Source organism: Dipodomys spectabilis, unplaced genomic scaffold (assembly GCF_019054845.1).
Source record: "Dipodomys spectabilis isolate Male_0828 unplaced genomic scaffold, ASM1905484v1 ptg000081l, whole genome shotgun sequence".
Classification (NCBI taxonomy): domain Eukaryota; kingdom Metazoa; phylum Chordata; class Mammalia; order Rodentia; family Heteromyidae; genus Dipodomys; species Dipodomys spectabilis.
This window is the reverse complement of record NW_024870758.1, coordinates 3,987,825-4,013,900: the sequence shown is the minus strand read 5'-3', so window position 1 is coordinate 4,013,900 and position 26,076 is coordinate 3,987,825. Positions and strand designations below refer to the sequence as shown.

General features: G+C 35.8%; 2 protein-coding genes across 2 annotated transcripts in view; one reads left to right on the top strand and one right to left on the bottom strand.

Moving 5' to 3' along the window:
* The window catches only part of Thsd7b (thrombospondin type 1 domain containing 7B), an 817,905-nt gene that overhangs the window by 129,849 nt on the left and 661,980 nt on the right, over nucleotides 1-26,076 (bottom strand). The gene's annotated exons all lie outside the window — the stretch shown is intronic.
* Nucleotides 3,598-4,821, top strand: LOC122110799 (low molecular weight phosphotyrosine protein phosphatase-like). Its single transcript, XM_042683501.1, has 2 exons — nucleotides 3,598-3,956; nucleotides 4,589-4,821. The coding sequence occupies exons 1-2, from the start codon at nucleotides 3,598-3,600 to the stop codon at nucleotides 4,701-4,703; spliced, it is 474 nt and encodes a 157-aa protein (XP_042539435.1). The 3' UTR covers nucleotides 4,704-4,821.

Below are 26,076 nucleotides of genomic sequence, written 5' to 3'. Positions count from 1 at the left end.
TCAGGCAGACCTTAGACTTGACATCCTCCTACCTTTGTCTCCAAAGTTCTAAGATTATAAGGAAGAACCACCACATTCAAATGTTTCAAGACATTAAATACACTTAAGTTAAAAAAAATCTTAAAGAATATTTGAAATATGCCTTATAAAACAATAGAGAAAACAAGAATCTATCAATAGATAACTAAAGAAGATATCAAATCTAATTTCAGTCCTGAGAGGGTATATTAAGTGAATATGCTTAATATTTTTTCTACTAATTATCTATATCTATATCTATCTATATGATATTCTATGTTAAGCATGCTATATTAAGTTCATAATATATTATTATATGGCATTTATACAAAAACTATTTGGTATAATCACAATAAATATGCTTTCAGCTTCATGTTTTGGAACTTCATCTAATCATGCTAAAGACATATTTGCTATTCATTGATCTATGTATCAGTTTCTATACATATTATAAATTTGGGAGAAGGAAAACTATATATTGATAGTCTATAGCTTTAACATGAGATGTATTAAATCTTCTCATAATTTAAGCATTTATTTTTAACTTAGTAGATTGATATAAAAATAAATTAAGAAAAATACACATTTTAGAGTTGACAAAACAGAAAAGCCAAGCTGAGCAATACAGACACAATTCAAACTCCAGTCCCTCCTAAGAACATCTCTATTGTCTTCTCCTCCATAAACAAGGTGAGATAAAAACATGTAATGCCTAAGAATATCATCAACAATATTTTTTCTTGATTGTAGCTTCCAGTTAACCATAAAATGCTCTTATGCTCCTAGTGACATAAAAGGGATTGCTTCACACAACATAATAGCCACCAAGAGCTCTAAAAATAGACATACTGCTGTTAAAACCCTGTTTTTATTAATCCTTTTAAACCCCCCATAAACAGGTAAAAGGACAGAAAAAGAGGTAATGATTTATTCTCAATAGTGCAAAAGTCAGAAAGAAAGGAAGAAACTTGGATGAAAGACAAAAGGACTTTTGAAGGATTAAGAAAACAATCAGTGATTCAAACACCCTATAACCAAAATTAGAACAAAACAGTCTTCTTTTCTCGTAGCATTAATTTTGTGTGCATACTAACACATGAATACACTCACATGTGTGCCTGGGCAAAGTTACAATGTTTTCTTTTCTTTTAGATTTTAGAGTGATTTTTAAAGAGAAAACCGAAAATATAATCAAATTATTTAATTTATTCTTATTATGCTCCTACATGAGAAGAAAGGGAATTAATCAAACAGACAAACCAGGGAGGCAAAAGCAAATGGCTAGTTCCTTATGGTCTGTTCAATCATATAAAACTCACTTAATTCCCAATGAGCTACAAGGCAGGTCACATAGGTGAAGGCTCATGGCCTGTGACTACATCAAAACAAATGTAGTGTTGTATTTAAGACACAGAGCTTTCTTTTGTGAAGAGTTATCTATATAACATTTGCAAATTGTTTTGGAATAAAATGGACTATGTTACTAAACAATTTCTTTATAAAAATGAAAGATTGAAAACAAACAAGTCCAAACAATAAAGCAATAATAATGACAGGTAAAATGTTCCTAGGGCTTTGGCTGTGGACTATATACATCTTAGGGGGGGCAATGGAGGGAGGGAAAGATAGATTTATGGAGGAGGACTGATGAACTTGTTGGATTTAGGTAGGTCTAAACCTAATAATAAAACTATACAAACTAGAAAGCTGTCTTTCATATGACCAAAAGGAGTGTCCTTGGTTGATATAACCAGTGCAAGAATACCAGATTTTATTTTATTCTACTTGTTTCCTACTGTTTGAGATTCTGAATAGTATATTGAGAAGAGGAATCTTCCTATATAGAGGAATTTCAAGGATTAACTCTTTAAGAAGAAATGAATTTATGAAAAAAATGTCATTTGCACCTAAAGATATTTTGGTGACTGAAGAGAAAAAGACACCTATTTTGTCTTCTCCAACACATTTAAGATACATTGCTAAGAAATATGTTATTTCATTGTGTCTTCCTGAGTAATTGCACATTTTATATGGATCATGTTATATATTGCATATATGATCCATTATATATATAGAACAATATATATATATATATATATATATATGACTCTACATATAAATGCACACACTGTTTGCCCATGTAAGTATATATTTTTCTGTATGTCATAAATTATCTAACATGTATTCTTAATTTTAATTATAAAAATTCTAAATATTACTTATTTAAAACTCCACAGTGGGGTCATAAAGCTCTGTAAATAGACAAGAAAGAATAACGAAATACAAGAAGGCCAACTTTGTCCTGCTCTGTTTTTTTTTTTTAACAGAATTTTTTTTGTGTGTGTGAAAATATCGTACAGAGGGGGTTACAATTACAATTACATGGGCAAGGTAATGAGTGCATTTCTTTTTTTAAATTTTTTTTTTTTATTGTGAGAATACCCTACAGAGGAGTTACAATTACATGGGCAAGACAATGAATACATTTCTTATCAAGCATTGTTGCCTCCTCTTTGTTTCCCCTTCCCTTCCCTTCCCATATATGAGTGCATTTCTTATCAAGCATTGTTGCTTCCTCCTTTGTTTCCCTTTCCCATCCCTTTCCATCCCCCCTCGCAGCCCCCTCCCCCTTCGTCCCCCTCCTCCCCCCCCCCCCCCCCCCCGTGCCAAAGTTGTAAAGTTGGTTTTTGACATAACATCTTCTACATCTCATTGTTGCAATATGTCCACCTGTAACCCTATTTGTTTTTTGTTTTTTGTTTTTTTTTTGTCGAATGTGAGGCTTGACTTCTGGGCCTGGGAGCTGTCTCTGAGCCTCTTTTGCTCAAGATTAGCATTCTATCATTTGAGCCACAGTACCACTTCTGGTTTTTGAGTAGTTAATTGGAGATGAGAGTCTCATTGGGACTTTTCTGTCCCGGCTGGCTTTGAACCATGATCATCAGCTCTCAGCCTCCTGAGTAGCTAGGGTTGCAGGCCTGTCCTACTGGTACCTGGCTTTTCTTCTGTATTTTAAAACACACTCTGAGGGACACAACAAATGTTTGTCCCATGAGTAAGCATTTTAGTGGCTAATAGAAAAACATTTAATTTTTTACACAAATAAAGCAGTCTTATTTCAAAGCCATTAATTTCCCCCTCAAGGGCTGTGATCTCATCAAATAAACTAAAAATTTGGTGTGTTTTATAGGAAATTAGTAAGTTAGCAAAGACATGAAGCAAAATAATCTAAAATAATTCTTTTTTCCCTTTAATCTATGTTTTGTTCTATAATTAGATCTCTGCCAGTTTTTTTCAATAGTAATTAGTAATACAAAAATTGAAGATTTCTCTATTAAGAACTGAGACTATAATGGCTTTATATATTTAGAAAAACATCCTATACTGGCATTTAATATGCAGAAGAACTAGCACAATGGATTTGTTCAGCTGTTCTAGTAGTATTGTAAGGTACATATCCAAAATGGTCCTGATATTGATCAGAATGCGTTATACTCACAAAATGACATGTTGAACAGAAACCTCTTTGTACAAGACTTAAGAAATTAAAACAAGAGGTGACAGTGACCACTCAGGAAGATGATAGAACATGGTTTCAAGTCTGTGCTATTCCTGTGTCTGAGTAACATTTGCCAGTCACCCATTGCAGAAGCAGTTTGCAGAAAACTTGTAGCTGACCAAGATGTTTCAGATAACTGGGTCATTGACAGCGATGCTATTTCTGACTGGAACGTGGGCTGTGCCCTAGACCCAAGAGCTATGAGCTGCCTAAAAAATCATGACATTAGCACAGCCCATAAGGCAAGACAGGTTACCAAAGAAGACTTCGCTACATTCAATTACATACTGTGTATGGATGAAAACAATCTGAGAGATTTAAATAGAAAAAGTAATCAAGTTAAAAACTGCAAAGCTAAAATCAAACTACTTGGAGCTATGATCCACAAAAACACCTCATTATTTTATTCCATATATATTTTTATTGTAAAAGTACTGTATAGAGGGGTTACAGTTACATGAGAAAGGTAATGAGTACATTTCTTATCAAGCATTGTTACCTCCTCCTTTGTTTGTCCCCTATGATCCCTTCCCTCCCCATCTCCCCAACTGCTCCCCACCCCCCCCCCAATTGTAAAGTTCTTTTTCGACATAGTGTCTTGTAAATCTTATTACAATGGGTCAACCTGTATCCTTATTTCAGTATTTTGTTATATCCTTTCCCCTCCCCAAATTATAAAAATGTATATACAAGATGCAGAACACGTGAATCAGATACAGAGAAAACAGAAATTATACTTTGGGGGAAGAACATACCAAAGAAACAAAAGAATGACATTATCAGGGGCGCTGTGACTCAAGAAGTAGAGCTCTCTCCTTGAGCTGAAGAGCTGAGGGACAGCGCCCAAGCCCAAGTTCAAGCCCCACAACACCCCCCCCCAAAAAAAGATATTTTAAAGCTATGTACATCTGACCATATAAGATGATGTTAAGTGAAATGAACCCAAAGACAGGGACACAGTGTTTTTTTTCTTGCTTGCTATTTTTTTTAACATACTTATAATGTACTATGTGATTCTTTTAAGCAACTCATTATTGAACATCCCTATTATGGAAACGACTCTGACTTCGAGCTGTGTAGCAGCAGTGTCTCGTGCTGCAGAGCCTTCCTAGAGAAGGCCCACTAGGCTAGCACTGTCCACAGCTAAGCCAACAACTCACCCACTAGTCTTGTGCCTACATGTAGTAGCTTTCCTTAGCCCCAACCCCTGTTGTTTCTTCAGCTGACTTAGTCTTTGTTATCTTAAAAATTTCTTGCTTGCTATTGTTTCTAACATATTTATGAGATGATTTCTTTGTTACTTTGTATGTCCCTCCCCCACGGTATAACCCCTGTTTTCACTGTATTTGATGTTGGTATAATTTGGGGAAGGGAAGGGAAAAAACAAATTGTTTAAACAAGGTTACAGATGGACACATTGCAACAAAAAAGCTGGGGGAGGGAACAGAGGGGAGGGGTTGGGGGGAGGACATGGGAAGGGATGGGAAGGGGAAACAAAGGAGGAGGCAACAATGCTTGATAAGTAATGTTCTGATTACCTTGTTCATGCAACCCCTCTGTACGGTATTTTCACAGTAAAAAATTGTTAAAAAACAAAAATAAATAAATAAATGTAAAACAAACTTTACTAATAACTTTGGGGGAGGGGATGGGAAGGGATGGGAAGTGGAAACAAAGGAAGAAGCAACAATGCTTAATAAGTAATGTACTCATTACCTTGCTCATGTAATTGTATCCCTGTACAGTATTTTCACAATAAAAGAGAAAAAAATAATTTTAGGTGACAATTAGTTTTACTTACTCAAGAATAAAAGGTTTTAGTTTGAGGAAGTTAATTGACTAGTTGAACTTCTCAATTTGCCCTGATTACAAAACAGTGGAACAAGTAAGTATGGAAGAACAAAATACAAGTCAGTGAAATAATAATGACCTGAGCTCCTGAAGAACTGGACAGTGGTCTCTACCTGGCATGTTGCCTGCGTAGAACTGTTTAATGCTGTTGCACCCCATGTACGGTGCTGATCTGGCCTCTTACAGAGTCACAATAACTCTACTGATAGCAGCTACTCTGCTTATCTAAGAAATATTCTAGGTCAGTTTACTCATAGTACACACATGTTTAAGACAGAAGCAAGGTGGTACCTGTAAATCTAGCACTAGGGAAGCTGAAGCAGGAGGATCATAAGTTCAAGCCAGCCTGGGCTATAGCTTGCTTCAAAATAACAACACAAAATAAGGAATATTGGTGAAATAAATCTTTAGCATTCTTAAAAAAAGAAATTTAAAGTTTAAAAAAATCTCAAATCAAATTATCCTAAAATAGTTGCAATCTTATTCATTTGTTCATTCATTCAGCATTTATTGAACATTCATGTTCTCAGTATTACACAAGAACATTAACTAAGGAAATCAGAACTTTTTGCTTCTTTAATAGTCAACTCCAAAATTAAAATTACAACTACTCTTCAAGTCCACTTTGCTCTGTCAATACACTCTCTTTGTAATATTATAGAAGACTAATCATTTCTGTTTGGTTATGAGCTGTAGACTTGGCTCATTTTTCTTCTAAGAAAGTTCTATTTGATATTCTGAGAGCAGGAAAACAAAATTCAACCAAAGTCTCCATGTCATTCCAGAAAGACACTGTGCTAAAAATTTCAAACAGTAATTAATTAGTGTTGCACCACTAGGTAGTGGTATAAAGCTCCTGAATATCATGAACAATGGTAACATAGATGCTTTTGTCTTACATTTAACTTGAGCCCTACCAATTAATTATAGGTGTAAAAAAATTGCATGGAAAATGATTGCACCTGAAATTAGCTGATGCAGGTGTAACTGGTCAGTTGTCTTTCCCCTCAAGGGAGTCCTGGGTTAATTATGGCAATTATTAGATAATTATTGGTATAATTACATGAATTATCACACAATTTTATTGTGCAAAAATGTGGTGTAGAAAATAAGATATGAACATAGCTTTCATAGAAATTTCATTGAGATTGCTGTTCCCTGGATTTGAAGTGCTTAATAGTTGCTTGTCTGGGTGTCTACCTCTGTACCTACTCACTGCTTACTTAAGCCATATTCATCCTTTGTTGAAGATAGGAATGAGGCAAGGGAACCTATACGGAGTTCAATACTAATACCAACTGCCATCATTAATTGCAGAAAACATCATGCTCTGGTGAGCTTATTTTACTTACCTCAGTGTCCAGGCAATATAAATACTGTGCTGTCAATTGCTATACTTCAGAGGAAAGAAGGATGTATAACTTAACAAGGTCAGATGTCACTGTCTTGGAATAGAATATCTATACCTCCTGCCTCCAATAGAATAAATCAGATCACTGTGATTGTACTTTATTTTCTGGTTGTACAAACAAATGGTAGTGACTTTTAAAGATACCACTTAACAAAAGGAAGGTGAAGGAGACAGAAAAATCGAAACTACATATTGTCCATTAGTATAGATATGAAAACTCTTTACTCTGGTTATATACTGAAATTAAAGGCTCAATGATGCCCACATTCCTCTCTATCCTAATTTCAGTTACTCAACTCTTGCCGAATTCCTCATAGGATCAAATGCTGTCACAGTCACTTAAAAATGTGTCCGACTCTTGGTGCTGTATACTTTAGTTTATTCACGCTTCCAAAAAGACTTATGATGATAAGACTAGCTACTCAGGATGCTGAGATTCAGAGCATTGCTGTTCAAAGTTAGCCAAGGTAAAAATTCTGTGGCAGTCCACTCCAAAAATAACAAAAAGCCAGGTTACAGTCATAGTTTATCTTATAAGGTGCCAGTCTGAGTGAGTGGCAAGGTTCTGTGTTCAAACATTGACACTAGCCCAAATGAATACATGTTTTGTTATTTTCTATTTACTCTTTCTAGCCTGCTGCCATCATGTTTCTACCTCCTGCCTCCAAGGATGAAGTCTATATTCAATCAGAAGCCATCCTACTACCATTTACCTATGCCCCATCAAAAAATCAGTTATTGCTTATATGACGATGCTGGAAATTGGATCTTTTAGAAGTGATCCTACAAAAGAGGCTTCCTGCAAACTTTGGCCTATTGCTCTTCTATCTTCTGCCTGTGAGAATTCAGCCTTTCTTCCATCTGGAGGAGGCAACCTTTACTAGAAAACAGTTCCTACATCATCTTGATCTTGATCACTACAGCTTCCTAAACTGTGGAATAGATATTTGTATTTTAAAATAAATCACAAAAAACTATTATTCTGTTACAGCCCCACAAAATGAACTTACACACACTCCTTACCAATGACCTTTTCGGTCTCCCAATTTTTCCCATAACAGCATGCTTCTGATAGGTCATCTCCCTATCTTGGTAGATACAAAAGAGCCTAATGATAAACAGAATCATGATTCAGATAAAACCCAATAGTCAGGATGTCTAGAAGCTTCATCATGCTTTAACTGTAGAAATCATTTTCTATATTCAAGAAGTATAATTCAAGCCAGGTGCTGGTGGCTCATACCTATAATTCTAGCTACTAAGGAAGCTGAGATCTAAGGATCACAGTTCAAAACCAGCCAGGGCAGGAAAGACCATGTGATGTTTTATTTCCAATAAACCACCAGAAAATTGGAAGTGGCACTGAAGCTCAAGTAGAGGAGCTCTAGCCTTGAGCTGAAGAACTGAGGTTCAGTGCCCAGGCCCAGAGTTCAAGCCCCACAACCAACAGCCAAAAATAAAATAAAATAATATAAAGTACCATTCATACTGTCATTAATTATAAATTCAGTTTCAGTTGTGTGCGAGTACCACATTCTCAGAGGTTACAATAGGGATCACAGACCTAATTATTGAGAAACACTGTGGACTTGGAAAGTTATTTAGCCATGTTCAGAATTGTCTTTATGCAATTTATAAAATGGTTGAATAGATCATTTTAAAGCATCTTCAGGGCTGGGAAGGTGACGCAGTAGTACAGTGCTTGCCTTGCATGCATGAGGCCCTGGGTCTGATTCCTCAGCACCATATAACCAGAAAAAGCCGGAACTGGCACTGTGGCTCAAGTGGTAGAGTGCTCACCTTGAGCTGAAGAGCTGAGGAAGAGCGCCCAGGCCTAGAGTTCAAGCCTCATGACCAACAACAACAACAACAACAAAAAAGCATCTTCATAGTCAAAACTAAAGGCTATAAATCCATGAAATGACCCATTTAAAAAAATCCACCTGTAGTATGTGCAAGGCTCTGGATTTGATCCCCAACACCACAATATATGTATATATGCAAATACTTGTTAACACATTTCTTACTCTCTCTCCAGCCCATACTTACATGCTATTGTTGGGAATGTAAACTAGTCCAGTGACTATGGAAATCAGTATGGAGGTTGTTCAAAATATTAGAACATCCATATGGTCCAGCTATGTGATATATATATATATATATATGTAAAATAGTCAAAGTCTGTTTACTCTAAAGATCCCAGCACACCCTTGTTAATCATGGCACTATTCAAAATAGCCAAGTTATTAAATCATTCAAATGTGCATCTATAGATGGATATACAAGAAATATAGTAGATAGAATGAAGCTTTATTTAATCATATGCAAATTAACTAAAATTAGTTAATACCATACCTTTCAATCTTATTTTAGCACAGAGGTTTTTTTGGAAGACAAATGTATAAAAATGTCCTTAAATTTTGTATAGAACACACCCTTATGAAGCAATGTTCAGATGTCTCAATTGTAAACCTGGCTTATGCTGGGTGTATTTCCAGAGCTCCTTTACTTATAATTTAGTCAATAATTAACTATTGCAAAGCATAGAAGAGGCAGACACATCTCTGTAGAGAATTGCTGGAGCAATTATAGGAAACTGATTGTTTCCTTTAGACTTGCAAAGTTTTAACTCTAAATCTCCCAAGTGTGACACAGGAGCATGTAATGCAACAAATGGCAGCTGGTTTTCAATTAACAGCCAATACTTGGAAAGAAATGAAAAAAGAAAAAAATCCTCAAAACTCTTTTCCACTTAATTTTTCCCAATCACTACTAAAAAGATACTTCATTTCCCTTCAGATATTAATGTATTATCATCTTCTTGTCAATCAAATTTCAAATATGCAGTAAGATTTTTGCATGCTTCTGTGTAGTTAGATGTCACACTATAAATTTCTCGGTTTCTGATATCTTGTTTCATTTCAACCATGACAGGATAAGGAGGAAGTTATTTAAAGGGGTGATATTGATCAAGATGCATTGTACATATAGTTATTTAAAGGGGTGATATTGATCAAGATGCATTGTACATATAAACTGACATGTTGAATGGTAAACTTTTTGTAAAAATATAGTTAATAAAATTAATTTTGTTTCGACAAACATACTTTTATATGATCATATGTACATAGTTTTTGAGCCTTTGCGATCTTCTCCTAAGCATATCCACCAATGTTTAGAGTCCTGTTTAATTTATCACGTTGAAGTGTAATATTTTGTCTTTTACTATGTATTGTATCTATTTATAGGTGCATTCTAATTACTACAAATGAGGGAATCCATGCAACTTATGTTTCTTTGGGTCTGGCTTCACCTAATAAATTTTTCCCAAGACTTTCCATTTCTTTATTAATGGGGCAATACCATTGTTTACAATGGAAGCACAGAATTCTATTGGGTATGTATACCATGTTGGGACAGTTAGGTTAATCCCATCTCTTGGCCATGGTAAATAATGCTGCAATGAACATGGTTATGCTGGTGTCTGTAGCGTGGCCTGAACATACAAAGGCTCAATAACTATGTGCATATGATCATATAAAATGATGCTTTCTGACCGTACTCTAAGAAATGGAAACTGATTTTTATTTTACGTTTTGTGATTTATTTATATATTTATTTTTCTGTTTTTCTGCTTTTGTCGCTGTTATAGATTTCTGTACTTTTGTCTTGTATGAAGCTTATCTGATTTGGAGAGGGTAAGGGGAAGCACAGAAATGGTGGGACAATGGTTGAACTAATTCAGCAGTGATACTCACTAGACACTGGTGAAAATGAACTGTACAATTCGTGGGGAAGGAAGTTGGAAGGGAAAAACTGGGAGAAAACAAGGGAAGAGGTGAAGCTGTTCAAGAAGAAATGCCCTCATTACATGACTTATGTAACTGCAACCCCTCTGTACATTGCTTTTACAATAAAAATAAACATTCAAAGAAAGAATTAAAATATTTTTAATTTATTTCTCTTGGAAAGCTTAAACTTTCTATTTCATTTTTTATGTTATGAAATTGCCTATGGTCTCTCAAAAACCAGGTACATAGCAGCCACGCTTTTCCTTCAGAAATTCATAGGAAGATTCTAAATTCTTTATAATACCATTTTTCTTGAGCATATTTGCTTGCGTATAGTGATTATTGTTTTTCTCTCATTCAAAGCTCAACACTTATTTTCTGTCTAAGATCTTAAGTGGGATTATACCTTTACCTCTGGGTCGAACATTGTTCTGTTATAGGACATATGTTTCTAAATAACTTTTAAGCAAATGAGCTAATGCTCCTGCTCTATTGTAAACCTCCTTTTGTTCTATCATTGTATGCCTAATACCAGTCACTATGAATCATTCAATCTTTCATTCATTTACTCAATAGACATTTAATAATAGTGATCCCATTTGGGTTGCTCATACTCTAGTGGAGAAAGTGCAACAAGGGAAACAGTTGACAGTCCTGTAGAATGAATAATTCATAAAAACAACAACTCACTTAGAAAGGATAAGAACTGTTTGTGTGAAAAGTCAGATAATTCTGAATGATTTAATGTAGCTTCTGTCCACTAATGAGAAATGGGTAATGGGGATTCACTAAAAGTTGAAGGAAAAGACTTTTTAAGGAGAAAAAATTATGTACATGAAAATTTAATAATCAGAGAATGGTATGCTGAAGGAAAGTGACTAGTTTTTGTGTGGATGGAAAATATATAAGTAGAAAGATGAGTCAGGAATGCACTATCTTAGAAAGCATGCTTTCTCCTACATCATTGTACTCTTTATCCTAACTATCGACATATCAGTGTGTATCAGAAGTGCTTAAGCACTCAGACTAAGAGAGTCTGCAGTGGTATCTGGGAATTTGTCCTTTTAATATCTCTAGTGATTGCCATACAACGGAACACTTCAGGGGCTTGTTGGTTTGAATGCACTGGGAAGATGGACATTTTAGCATAAGGGGATTTTAGCAATAGATCAGGTAAAGGATGTCCATTTTAACAAGGATGATAGTGAATCGCTTTATTTCATTAATTGGTTAGTTGCTACTATTCATGGACAAATCAAGAATGTACCTGAGCAGATCTCTAGATAAAGGCATTGAAATGTTTTGTATTCAATTCACAATATTCCACTAGCTATTATTCTTCACTTGTCACACGACATGTTGTCCTAATTAAGCCTCATAACAATCCTATAAAGCAATTCCTTGCCACCTGTAACAGATGAGGAGACAAGAGCTCCGAGAATTGAGATGACATGTTCAGTGTTTCACAATACAAACATAACAGGAGTATACAGTGAAATTTTGGTCTCTCTGGGTTCTTTCACTTTACCATTCTACTTTCCAAAAAAGCTCTGATGTAACTTATAAGGTATACAATGAAGCACAACAGATAAACATTTGTAAGCCACACAATTGAACATAAATTTGATATAATTGAAGTGAAAAATACAGGTAAGCACTTAGTTTGTGTTAAGACTGCTTCTTCTACAAATGAAAGAAATTCAAGCACAACTGGCTGAAGAAGAATAGATATTTATTGATTTCATGGCTGAAAAGCCATGGTGTGCAGACAAGAATCAATTGTTCAAGGAAGCACAAAATGACTCTAGAAATCACTTTCACCCTATCCATCTCTCAATTCTGTTTTCTTTGTCTCTATGCCAGTTCCACTGGTCTTAGTAAAATGGCTTGCTCACAAGAGGTAGCTTCATCTTGCCAAGTTCAAGTCTAAGAGAACTTTTCTTTTTTTCCCCATAAATACTTGTCAGAAGACTCCCTGCAGTTCTAATAGAGTCCAAGTTGTATCTCTGCCTCCACAGCTCTAGCCACAGCGATTCATTCAATTCTGCAATTACCCCTGAAGAAGTGTAATGTTTGCTTGTGGATCCAAAACGAAGTTAGTGCCACTCAAAGTCACAGAATATGACTTGAGAACAACTACTTCTTCAAAATAAAATTATATTGATAGAATTAAAAGGAAGCTTCAACTTGGAGGGAGCAACACTAACAATCGTTAACAAAGTTCAGTTGAGGTAAGAACAAAGTAACTGTGCTCAACATTTTATTATGATTACAGAATTAATTAAGCTAGATGATGAATAAAATACTTTCTTTCCTAAATTTGTTTCCTCAGAACAATGCAGCATATGGATGAAAATTTATTTTAACAAACGTTTTTAGATAATCCCCACACAGATTAAAAACATAGACCAGTATCTACAATTTTCTAGATGTGGATCAAGTCCATTCAAATCAGATTATTCTGTAAAGAATTGGAATTCTGTTGTTGTTGTTTTAAATAATCTACTTTCAACCACTGATTTCAGTGTTAAACTAGTTTGTCTGTGCTTCCTGATGCAATCATTCTTCACCCTAATTATATGGGTTCAATTAATCTTTATTCAATAATTCTAACAATTCATATCTTTCCCCACCTTCCCCAAATTACATATATTTCTACAAGGACAGTAAAATGTTGTATTCTCAGTGTTTTGTTACAAATTGGATAAGAAGTACAAAATTATCTGGGATATTCCTATTTGGTGATGTTTTCATTCAAATGCATTGGTCAATTTTCAAACTTGTTAATTTAAAAAATGCTTTATTATTCCATTGTAGATAGATAGGTAGGTAGGTAGATAGATAGATAGATAGATAGATAGATAGATAGATAGATAGATAGATAGATATCACATTTTTTTGATCCATTCATCTACTGAGGGGCATCTGGGTTGGTTCCATATCTTAGCTATAGTGAATAATGCTATGATAAACATAGTTGTGCAGGAAGCTTTAGTATGTCCTTGTTTATGATCATTTGGGTAAATGCCCAGAAGTGAATCCCACTGGGTCATAGGGGAGCTCTATGTGGAGTCTTTTGAGGAACCTCCATACTTCTTTCCAGAGTGGTTGAAAAAGTTTATACTCCCACCAACAGTGCAGTAGGCTTCCCTTTTGGCCACCTCCCTTCCAGCATCTGTTGTTCTTAGAGTTCTTGATTATAGCCAGTCTAACTGGGGTCATGTATATATACAATGGAATTATATGCTTTCATCAGAAAGAATGACAGCGCCCCATTTGTTAGGAAATGGAAAGACTTGGAAAAAATCATATTAAATGAATTAAGCCAGAGCTAAAGAAATGTAGGTCCCATGTTTTCCCTCATTTGAAATAATTAGTATACATCTAGGATAATTTTTCACATGAAAAGAAAAGCTCAAAAGCTATGTACACATGATCATATAAGGTGATGCTAGGTGAAATGAACACAAGATGTAGACACAAGAGGTCTTTCTTTGTTGTTGTTTTTAATGTACTATATGACTTTTTTATTTCCTTTGCATGTTCTTCCCTGTATGGTATAACCCCTTTTGTCACTGTACTTGAATCTGGTACACTGCATCTTGTGTATACATTTGTCTAATTTGGGGAGGGGAAGGGGAATAACAAAATGCTGAAACAAGGACTCAGAGTGACCCATTGGGACAATGATAGCCACAAGACAGTATTTTGGAAATGAACTTTACAACTTCGGACAGTGGGGGATGGAGGGAGGGGGAGTGAGGGAGGTGAGGGAGGAAAGCGATAGTGGGAGATCAACAAGGGAAGGCGTAAAAATGCTCGACAAGGAATGTACCCATTGCCTTACTCATGTTACTATAATCCCTCTATACAGCATCTTTACAATAAAGTAAAATTAAAAAATTGTTACATTATCCTTAAGTAGTTGTACAAAAGGGTTTTATTTCAACAACATGTCAATTTATAACTACAATGCATCATGATCATTGTCACCCCTAAAATCTTCAAGTCTGTAAGATAACTCTCTCTGCACTAATGCTCCTTTGATCAAAATACTTATGACAATGCCATATTTATTCATTATTAACACAACAATAATAAAATTGGTTATGCAAATAAAAACATTTTTAAAAACTCAGTTTATTCTCCTATTAACTGATTAATTTCTATTAAAGCCTATTAGCTTCTATTTAAAAAAAAACACAGATCTGTATTCTCAACTTGGATGTACTTTCTCATAAATACTAATGAAGAGACTAGACTTGCTATGATCAAGCATGCAGTACCTGAATAGTTTACCTTTTCAAAAAGTTATTTTTGCTCAATCATCTCAACTGAAAAGTTCAGGAAGAGCTAGAGAGTAAATTTGATTACAAACTGTCAGGCACATAGTAGTGGGGGGCATGGTGCTATTACTTCTCTCCCTATACACAACAATGTGAAGCCAGGAGAAGGGAAAAAAGCGATCCTGGGATATAGGTTCCATGGCTTCTGGAATGATAGGGCTAGCTAGGTGAAACATCTGGAGTGAAAGTGTCATAGCAGGAAACACATGGAAACAAAAGGAGGATCTGTATACCAGAGTGGAAAGGGGTTAGCTACAATAGCCAAAATGACATGCACTGGGTGAGAATGGCTTTTATCTGATTCTTAATTGTGGATGTATGACTATATAAAGAGCTAGGAAGAGGGAGTCATTTAGTTACATAATCACTTACTTATCTAACCCTCTTTGACTCATTAAATATCTATGAATGTGAGAATTCACCAGCAGCTCTTAGCTCTCCAGGTTTCATCCCACTAACTACTATATTCTCACTATAATATTCCATTTCTAAGCATGGCATATTATGAATTATTGGTATTAATGATATTTAAACAAATTAAACTGCACTATTATGTTTGCAAAATGTAGCCTACATTGATCAACATAACAAATTACAGATGCAAAACACTACTTACACTGCATAATGACAGCACATTTAAAAATGTATCCGGAGTTGCAGTTAGGAATTCCAAGAAAGAAGAATTATACATGGCTTGGAAATGGATTAATAAAAATAAGTAACTAGATCTTGGGAAAGGATTTGCCTAATCAAATGTATGCCCAAAAGACTTGCTAATAAACTGCATTTCAAAGTTAAAGACACTCAGCAGCTCCTAACACTGCTATTATCCACAGCAATGGTTCTAAGAAGAGTAACAAAATAAGCTGGGATATAGGTCAGAGAATGTGTTAGAATGCATACATAGCATTTGACTTTTGTTTTCTCTGCAGGAGTCCATGTCAAGATATTACCCTTTGTAAACACAGTGGTTACGTGGATGGCCCCAACCTTTTTGGTTCTTTGTTTGGTTCTTTGCAAATGTTTATTTCATACTATATGCCAAGGATTGTGTCAAGAATATGATAGGAATAAATCAACCAACAAAAAAGGTACACCAAAAGCATGAATCATGTACTTTCCTTGTCTCCTATCTAAATTCCAGTACACACATAAAAAAAAAACAACAACAACAGTGAACAGAAAAATATCAGCCTGCTATTCATCATGCATGTGAATACATGTTCTAGCTAGTAATGATATGTAAAACATTACTGACCTCGTTAGTTGTAATCCATACATCAGCAAATTCCCAGATGATCAGAGTGAGGACCACCAGGTGAGTCAGATATGCACACATACATGAAATATCGCTCCCCCAAGAGGATGGAAGAGCTATTTCATGTAAGAATAACCTACATTTGAGCCAAGCACTGGTGGCTCATACCTAACCATGTTAGAAGCCAGTGCAGGCAGAAAAGTCAGAGAGAGTTCATCTCCACAAACAATTGGCAAAAAACTGGCTGGATGCATGGCTCAAGTGGTAGAACAGCTGCCCAGAAAGCTAACCTGATTTCAGATCTTGGTACTGTCCCCTCAAAAGATGTCGTGAAAGCTCACTTCAACCTACTGCACATTAGTTTTATGGCCTTATGAAAAAAATACATTTTCTAAGTACCATTACTAAACTCCTTGAGGGTTGGAATCATTTCTTATTCAGTTTTATACATAACATTTGATAGGTTTGCAAAATATGAACATGTGTGTAGAACTCACCTATTAAAATTAAGGATATTTCTGTTTCAGATTGTATGGAAAAGTGATGACACACTTGATTCTCCAAAATAGTTTTGGCCAAAAAATAAGAAGAAGAAGAAAGAAAGAAACAATGAGCTCTAACAAGGGAGGGCCCCATGCTTTGCCAGCCAAGCAGTGATTTCCAGTGGCCCAAGGCAGGGTTGGGGAGTAAGCAGTTCCACATGAAGAGCATCTTCATGAATTGGAAAATGTCTCTTAGGCAAATTGCAAAGCCTCTTTGAGCTGGCTTAGGATTTTCCAATGGCTTCCTGAACATCCTAGTAGTCCCTTAAGGCATCCTTTTTAAATGAGGTTTTGATGCCAAATCTTTTGACATTTTGACAGGCTACAAAACTTGAAGCATAAAGACTTTTCGTAGCTGATGTTCAGGTTTCAGTGCATAAACACTTATGCAGTTTGACTGAGTAAAATGTAAACAGAGTTGATTGATATCCAGAAGCCTAACAGTACAGTAATTTAATGAAAAAAATCACTAATCAAAAACTTTACATAAAACTAAGTGTGTTTGTGTGTACATATATATTGTTTTCTTTTGAGACAAGGGCTCACTACATAACCCAATCTGACCTGGAATTTTCTATATATTGCAGGCTTGCCTTAAATTCATAATCTTCTATCCTTGCCCCCTAGCTAGGACTACAATCATGGATCATTATGCCTGGCCTCTTCACTTGTAACAAGTTTCCAGAGTTGAGAATTTATTTGTTAAGCATATGCTACCAAGGTTTCTTTCGATCGTTTGTATAACTAGAATTAACTAATTGTCTTTAAAATGTGATAGTGCCTAAATTTACTTCAGAACTTAAAAAGGTTGTGTCTTAGAAATCAAAGTAAGAATGCAAGAAGTAGGTAACAAGCTATCTGAAATAGCCAAATGCAATTTTGACTGGCTTAGCACCATCTTGACTTCTCAATGGAGATGGCTATAGGTCTGACAGTACATTTTTGGGCTCTACAAACCTGACTATGGAGGTGGAAATAAGAATGGTTATTGGGCAGGCTGCCACTGAGTAAGCAACAATTTTGTCTCACATTCATTACAAGTATCTCAACTCATTCTTGTAGATTCCAAATGTGATGGGAAACTTGCCAGAGCACAGTTTGAATTTAATAGTAGTTATCGATCAGCTCCTCAGGTTCCCTTTCTGTTCTGTGTGAATGCAATGCACAGAACTAACTCAATGCACCTCAAAAACAATGGGATGAACTATGATAATATTTAAGGTTGTTTTTTTTTAAAACTTACTTCCAAAAAACCCCCATGATTTAAGACACAGTGAAAAACTTACTAGCCTTGATAATGTCGTTATTTTGGGGAAGCTTGAGTTGTGCACATTAGAGACAGTTGAAAACTTTATCAGCAAGTAAAACTGATGTGGTAAAATATATTTTTTCTTTTCATTGTATTTCTATTATCCTTAAATAGATGCACAAAAGGACTGCAACTCAATGTATCAGTTTATGAGTAAAATGAATCTTGATCATTGTCTCTCAATTCACCTTCTTCCATCCATCCCAAGTTTATCTATCTCCTCAATTTTTCTAGTTCCATGGGTTATATATTGTATATTATTTATGACTGCATCCCCCTTACTCTCTTTATTTGGCTATCGGCCACTTAACCTACCACCCCCAACTAAATCTCAAATACTAGCTTCTTGGTATTCTTTTTTTTTTTTTAGATTTAGAGTTAAATGTTCTAACCATACCTTGGTGAATATATTTGTGTACATATACATATAACCCTGGATATGATTCATGTATATTTAAATTTTAAATATGACTCCCATACACAAGAGAAAATTAGTATTCTTTTTCTCTACAGCGAGTGCTCTACCACTTGAGCTACAGCACCACTTCCGGTTTGTTAGTGATTTATTGGAGATAAGAGTCTTATGGACTTTCCAGCCAGGGCTGGCTTTGAACCGCGATCCTCAGATCTCAGACTCCTGAGTAGCTAGGATTGCAGGCGCGAGCCACCAGCACCCAGCATATTGTGGTATTTTTACTAACAGATGAGTCAAATTTTATGGTGAATTTATATCACATTTTCTTGATCCATTCAAGGGCATCTAGGCTATTTCTATACCTTGGCTATGGTAAATAGTGAAGTAGTAAATGGGGTTGTGCTAGTGGCTTTACTATATTGTGACTGATAATCTTTTGATAAATGTCCAAGAGTGGTATCATTAGATTACAGGTTACTTCTATGTTTACATTTTAGGGAATCTCCAAATTGCTTTCCAGAGTGGTGATACCAGTTTATATTCCCACCAACAGTGTGTTAGGATCCCCTTTCCTCCATGTCCACAGGAGCATCTGATGTAACTTTTTTTTTTCTTCTGCGGTAACTTTTGGGCATAAGCAGGAATTCAGCAAATCAAAGAGATCAATGGAACTGCATCAAACTAGAAAGTTTCTGCAAGGCAAAGGACAGAGTTATAAGCTTTAAAGACAGTCTATAGAATGGGAGAAGATCTTTGTCAGTTATATGTCAGACAATAGTCTACTATCTAAAACACACAAAGAACTCAAGAAACTAAACCCTCAGAGACTCAACAACCAAATTAATAAATGGACAAATGAGCTACACAGACTCTTCAGTAAAAGTAAAAATGCCCACTGGATACATAAAAAATACTTAACATCTTTGGCCATAAAAGAAATGCAAATCAAAACAATGATGGAAATCAGGAAGATTACAGAAATAAGAATTTTGAATTTAATAACAGAAGAAGCTGTTTAAGAACAAGGGTGTCATATCTAAAGTATACCTGGAACTCAAAAAATTAAATCCCCCAACAACAAATCTTCAAAAAAACAACTGCCCAATAAATAAGTGAGCTAAAGACTTAAAGAGAAACTTCTCTGAAGAGGAGGTAAGAATGGCCAATAGACACATGTAGAAATGCCAACTTCTCTAGCCATAAAAGCAATGCAAATTAAAACAACATTGAGATTCCATCTTACCCCAGTTAGAATGGCTGTGATGAAGAACTCTAACAATAGATGCTTGAGGGGATGTGGCCAGAAGGGAACCCTACTGCATTGTTAGTGTGAGTGTAAACTTGTTCAACCACTTTGGAAAGTTTAGTATGGAGGTTCCTCAAAAGACTCCACATAGAGCTCCCCTATGACCCAGCAATACCACTTTGGGGCATTTACTCGCATGATCACAAACAAGACCATACTAAAGATACCAGCACAACTATATTTATCACAGCATTATTTACCATAGCTAAGCTATGGTACCAACCCAGATGCCCCTCAGTAGATGAATGGATCAAGAAAATGTGGTATATTGCTGGGCACGGGTGGCTCACACCTGTAATCCTTGCTCCTCAGGAGACTGAGATCTGAGGATCGCGGTTCAAAGCCAGCCCAGGCAGGAAAGTCCATGAGACTCTTATCTCCAATAAACCACTAGAAAACCAGAAGTGGCCCTGTGGTTCAAGGGGTAGAGTGCTCACCTTGAGTTGAAGAGTGCAGGGAGAGTGCCCAAGCCCAGAGTTCAAAGCCCATGACTGACAAAAAAAAGAAAAGAAAATGTGGTATATATACACAATGGAATTCTATGCCTCCATCAGAAAGAATGACATTGCCCCATTTGTTAGGAAACGGAAAGACTTGGAAAAAATTATATTAAGTGAAGTAAGCCAGGTCCAAAGAAACATCAGTTCCACGGTTTCCCTTATTTGCAATAACTAGTATATGTCTGAGACAAGCAGAAAAGGTCAGATAAGATGATGTTAAGTGAAATGAACCCCAACATAATTATTTCTAACATATTTATAAGGTACCACGTGATTTTTTTGTTGCTTTGTATGTCCCTCCCCCACGGTATAATCCCATGGTATAATTTTGGAGCAGAAGAGAAAAAACAAATTGTTTAAATAGGGATACAGGTGGACCCATTGCAACAATGAGATGTATGAGACACTATATCGAAAAACAAACTTTAGAATTTAGGCTTGAGGGTGGGAGTGGGGAATGTAGTTGTGGAAGTGTGAGGGAAGGGCTGGTAGGGGAAAACCAAAGGAGAAGGCAATAATGCTTGATAAGAAATGTACTCATTACCTTGCTCATGTGATTGTAACCCCTCTGTACATTATTTTCACAATAAAAATCTTATTTTAAAAAGAGCTGTTTAAAATAATTATATGACCAAACCAGAACACCATATATATAGTGCATTTCTACACTACCAATCTTAAATAATATTTATACCATTGCCAAATATGAGAAAACTGCATAGCATCTTACAGTGGTTTTAGTTGGTTGCATTTACAACCTTAACAATTATTTTTAAGCATATTTATTGATAACACACACATCTGTTCAGTAGCCACTGTATGGTGAAATCCTCTTCTGTGCAATAAGAATATTTAAAGATGAATGAGAAAGGGGCTTTGAAGGTGCCTGAGTGGTAGAGCACTTGTCTTGCATGCATGAGACCCTGAGTTCAATTCCTCAACACGACATAAGCATGAAAAGCTGGAAGTGGCCCTGTGGTTCAAGAAGTAGAGTGCTAACCTTGAGCTGAAGAGCTGAGGGATAGCCCCAAGGCCCAGAGTTCAGGCCCCCAACCAAAAAAAAAAAAAAAAAGAGGAATGAGACACAGTCCTTACCTTCAGACAGATAAATAATTATCTTAAAGATAATCACCCAGAACAAGTGGTGATAATTGGTTTGGACTTAAATGTAAAAATGATTTAGCTGGTCCAAAGATATACTATAATACAATGTATAATTCCTTAGTGCTCTGTCTGTTCTTCTTTGAGAATTCTAATCAAATTATGCATTCTTCTTATTTAAGTAGTAGGAAGGTTTGCCATGAGTTTTTGCTTTATGAAGCTAAGTTTATTAAGATGTCTATGAAAAAAGGCCAAGGATCAGAAAGTCCATAGTAAAAAGTTTTCAACTATTAATGAATTCCATAGTTACCTTATTCTCTTTTTCCTTCTATATTTCACAATACATAGTGTGTATAAGGGGTAAGGAGAGGTCACACATAATTATTTTCTTTCTTTCACCAGCAATTATCCAACAAATATCAGGCAAGACCCTTTTTAAAACAATAAATAAACTAAACCCTGAAGAAAGACATGCATGCAAATCAGTCAACACTCCACATTATGTCTTGAATGCTATCATTCTAATTTTTAGATAAATGAATATCTATAAGATAAAAGCACAGAGGTAGGAATTAAGCTCAAGTATTTTATACCTCAGTGCTGTTTGCATACAATCATCAAGAAGAACATATGTAATCCATGAAGAACTCTATCAGGACTCTACAAATTACACATAACTGGGCACTTGTGGGTCACACCTATATTCATAACTACTCAGGAGGCTGAGATCTGAGGATCCTCATTCAAACCCAACCTAAGCAGAAAAGTCCATGAGACTCTTTTCTCCAATTAACCAGAAAAAAGCTCACAGTAAGATGTGGCTCAAGTAGTAGCATGCCAACCTTGAGTAAAATACCCAAATGAGAGCATGAGGCCCCAAGTTCAAGGCACAACATATAAACTGAAAATCCACCACACACTCAGAAGCATCAGGATGGATCACTACAGAGTATCCATGTAGTCAGGGTTATTTCACCAAGATGAAATAGGAGGATCATAGTTGGAGAACTGGATGCCAGTTCAGCAGAAGTGAATCAGTCTCTGAGAAGTCAAAACAAGCCAAAAGGCTAAAAGGCTCAGAGTATGGCTCAAGTGGTAGGGCACATGTCTAGCGCCTTTAGTTCAATTCTCAGGGAAGGAAGGAAGGGAGGGAGGAAGGAAGGGAGGGAGGAAGGAAGGAAGGAAAGAAGGAAGGAAGGAAAGAAGGAAGGAAGGAGAAAAGGAAGGAAGGAAGGGAGGGAGGGAGGGAGTGTGGGAGGGAGTAAAGGAAAAAGGGAGGGAGTAGAGAGCAGAAATAAAGAGGAATGAAACACAAGTAAGCAAGCAATAAGGATGATCCAAACCACAGTAACAAGGAAAGTTTGCCTCCTTTTAGAGGGTATTCCATGTTTGTGAAGTGCAAGCTAGACTTGCAGTATTGTCCTTCATGATAGCTCCAAAGGGAATGACTAGAGCACTGTCTTTTTCTGGAAAATAGAAAGAACATAGGGGAAAAAAAGGCTTAGCAACACATGTCAGGAGAGTCTACCCAACTGTGTGGACATTTTTACTGACAAGCCCCCTGGTGTTCTGCCCTGTGACACATTGCCCATATGCTAAGAAAGACTCCCACTCTGTAGGGAGCCAGATTGTCAGAGAAGTCTTCAAAGCCAAGCAGATGCCAGTATCCCCTCTACTGTTCCTGACTGAACAGAAACGGTCCTGCCAGCTGGCATCTCTACCTCATTCAACTATGTTCACATCACACAAAACAGACCCAGGCTGAAACACTAACAACTATATTCTCCATGATTAGAGAGGTGAATAAATGCTAAGGGAAGAAGTCTAAAGTGAAATCACTGAAGGAAGTGAAATGTTTCCTCTCTCTAAGCTTCTCTCCCTAACTTGGCTAGGTGACATATTATAATGTAGAAATTTAGAAACCTCTCCATACATACTGTACAAACACCTTGATAGTAATGATGGTTGATTGACTTCTGTGGTCACATCACAGAGAGTTCAACCAATATGTGCTCTGTTAATTTTTGCTAAGAAAAGTACTGTGATGATGAATGGAACTAAAATACTAATTAAGCATGGACTGGTCATCTGGGGCTGAGAGCACCAAAAATGTTCTTTCTCATTCCAGAAGTTGCTACAAATAGTACATTACTCCAAGGACAATGGCCAAATTTCGATTGGTTTCTGTAACATTTTTATCCCCGCCACCAAATGTCATTGCCAGGCAGGGACAACTTCAACCCAAAACCAAGTCAGATAAATGACTATAAATAGTTGTGGTACTAATTATTTTACTTCTGCCTGACCAGAAAATCCACTCCCACTCTTTCATTAACACAAATTTCAAATAACTTCACAAGTGTGTTCAAAATCCAAGCACTGATAATTTTTAAACACTCATAATTCATTCAGTATATTAATTAATGAAATGTAATTTGTGGAAAGCTCATCATTCTCTAGCATTAAGAAAGTAGTAATATATAATTGCAATTTAATATAAGGCACTTCCATGTTTATTGGTTTCCTGGTGCAGATATTGTGCCACAAGGATGTTGAAGACGAAGGTGCCTTATAACAAGGAACAGCATGTGAACAGACCAATAAAAGGAAATCAAGCAATAAATGAGCTTACAGTATTTGCAAGAGTTCCTGCTATAACAGTGCCTAGTGAAGAACCTTGAAACATAAAATACACCTGTATTTATAGGCATCTTTCTCTTGCATATGTGATGCTTCCAACGGAAGATAGAGAAATTTTTAGTTCTCAGTTCTGCTAAGCTCACATGAGACGAGGAACTAGTTCACTTACACAACATTTTCTATGTTGTTAAGTGTAATAAAACAAATTATAAGAGGGTATAATTATATTTGCAGAGTGATAATTCTGGTGCCTTACACATAGCATTCAAGAAAAGTTTGATTTGTTATAAAAGTCACCATTGTTATTGCCAAAATATCATAGTTATTATCATCATCATCTTGATAAGAAACAGCAATGAAGTTGAAGAAAACCTAAAGGAAATTAAGGAATCCAAATTTTCTTTTTCACAGAAGAAAAAAACACACCCCTACATTTGTTAAGTGATATATTGCCAGTGTTATTCACTTGTCATTGAGAAAAAATGAAAAGGGGATTGCATACTAATTTTCATTTTTTCATACAAGTATCTATTAATTCATATAAAATGGTTTCATGTTAATATAGGCACTGTACTGGCATCTTTTCTCAGCAGTCCTGTGGCAACACAGAAGATACCTCAGGGCTCTGTGTCTTTATCTGTTTAGCTATCTTCTAATGACAGAAACAAAAGGCCCATAGGAGGAAAAAACATTGTTTACTTTTTTTCTGAAATATACTAACTCTTTGAAATATGTTTCCATTTAAAATTCCAGTACCTAAGAACAGTTGTTACTCTCATATTTTAAGCTTTTATTGAATAAGAGAGATTTGAAAGAAATTGTCAAGGAAGTTTTAAAAGCATAAAAACAGGACTGCTAATCTCTATTAAAAAATTTTCAATTATCTTTAAATAGTTGTAGAAAGGGATTTCAGTTCAACTTATCCATTTATGAGTGCTATGTATCGTGATCAGTGTTGCCCCTGCCATCCCCCCACAACTATCCCAATACCAGCATCCCAACACACTACTATATGAAAGACCTCCTCTTCATGCATTAGATATTTATATTTTTACTCTCACACCCAAACTTCAGTTCTTCTTTGTTCACTTTCAAACAGTTTTTAGGCTTTCTTTCTACCATGCTCATATGTAGGGTCTGCTAATCAGAAGTGGTTATGCCAACAAGAAATCAGTAAGAGGTTAGATACTATTCAAGCACTATTAGTGGCAAAAAATGCTTTTTGGGCATTAGTCCAAAGTAGTATATTTCTGATAACAGGGAAATGATTACTTCCTCTTTTCTTCCCCAGATCTTATAACATCATTGTAAATTGTTCTCTTCCTATCACTAAGAAAATTTCGGCCTGTGCCTAGGAGACCTAGGGTTTCTCCTATTCTGTCCTGTAATGTTTTCAGAGTGTCTGCTTTGACTCTGAGGTCTTTGATCCATTTGGAGTTGATTCTGGTGTGGGGTGATATATAAGAATCTAATTTTAATGTTCTACAAGTGTTTAACCAATTTTGCCAGTACCATTTACTGAAGTGGCTGTCTTTCTTCCATTCTATTTTTTTAGTTCCCTTATCAAAGATTAGGTAGCTATCTATCTGTGGGTTCATTTCAGGGTCTTCAGTTTTATTCTATCAGGCCTAAGGTCTATTCTTGTGCCAATTCCAAGCTGTTGTGATTACTATGGCTTTGTAGTAGAGTTTAAAATTTGGTATTGATATTCCTCCAGCTCTGTTCTTTCTGCTAAGGGTTGTTTTTGCTATTCAAGGTCTTTCATTGTTCCATAAGATTTTTGGGTTGCTTCTTTTATTTCCTTGATGAATGAGTTTGGTATATTGATAGGTATTGCATTGAATTTTGTAGATAGCCTTTGGCAGTATTGCCATTTCCATGATATTAATTTCCCCAATCCAGAAGCCTGAGAGGTTTTTTTCCACTTCCTTAGTTCTATTTTAATTTCCTTTTTTTAGGTTTTTAAAGTTTTCATCATAGAGGTCCTTCACTTCTTTAGTTAAGTATTTTATTTTTTGTGGGGCTATTA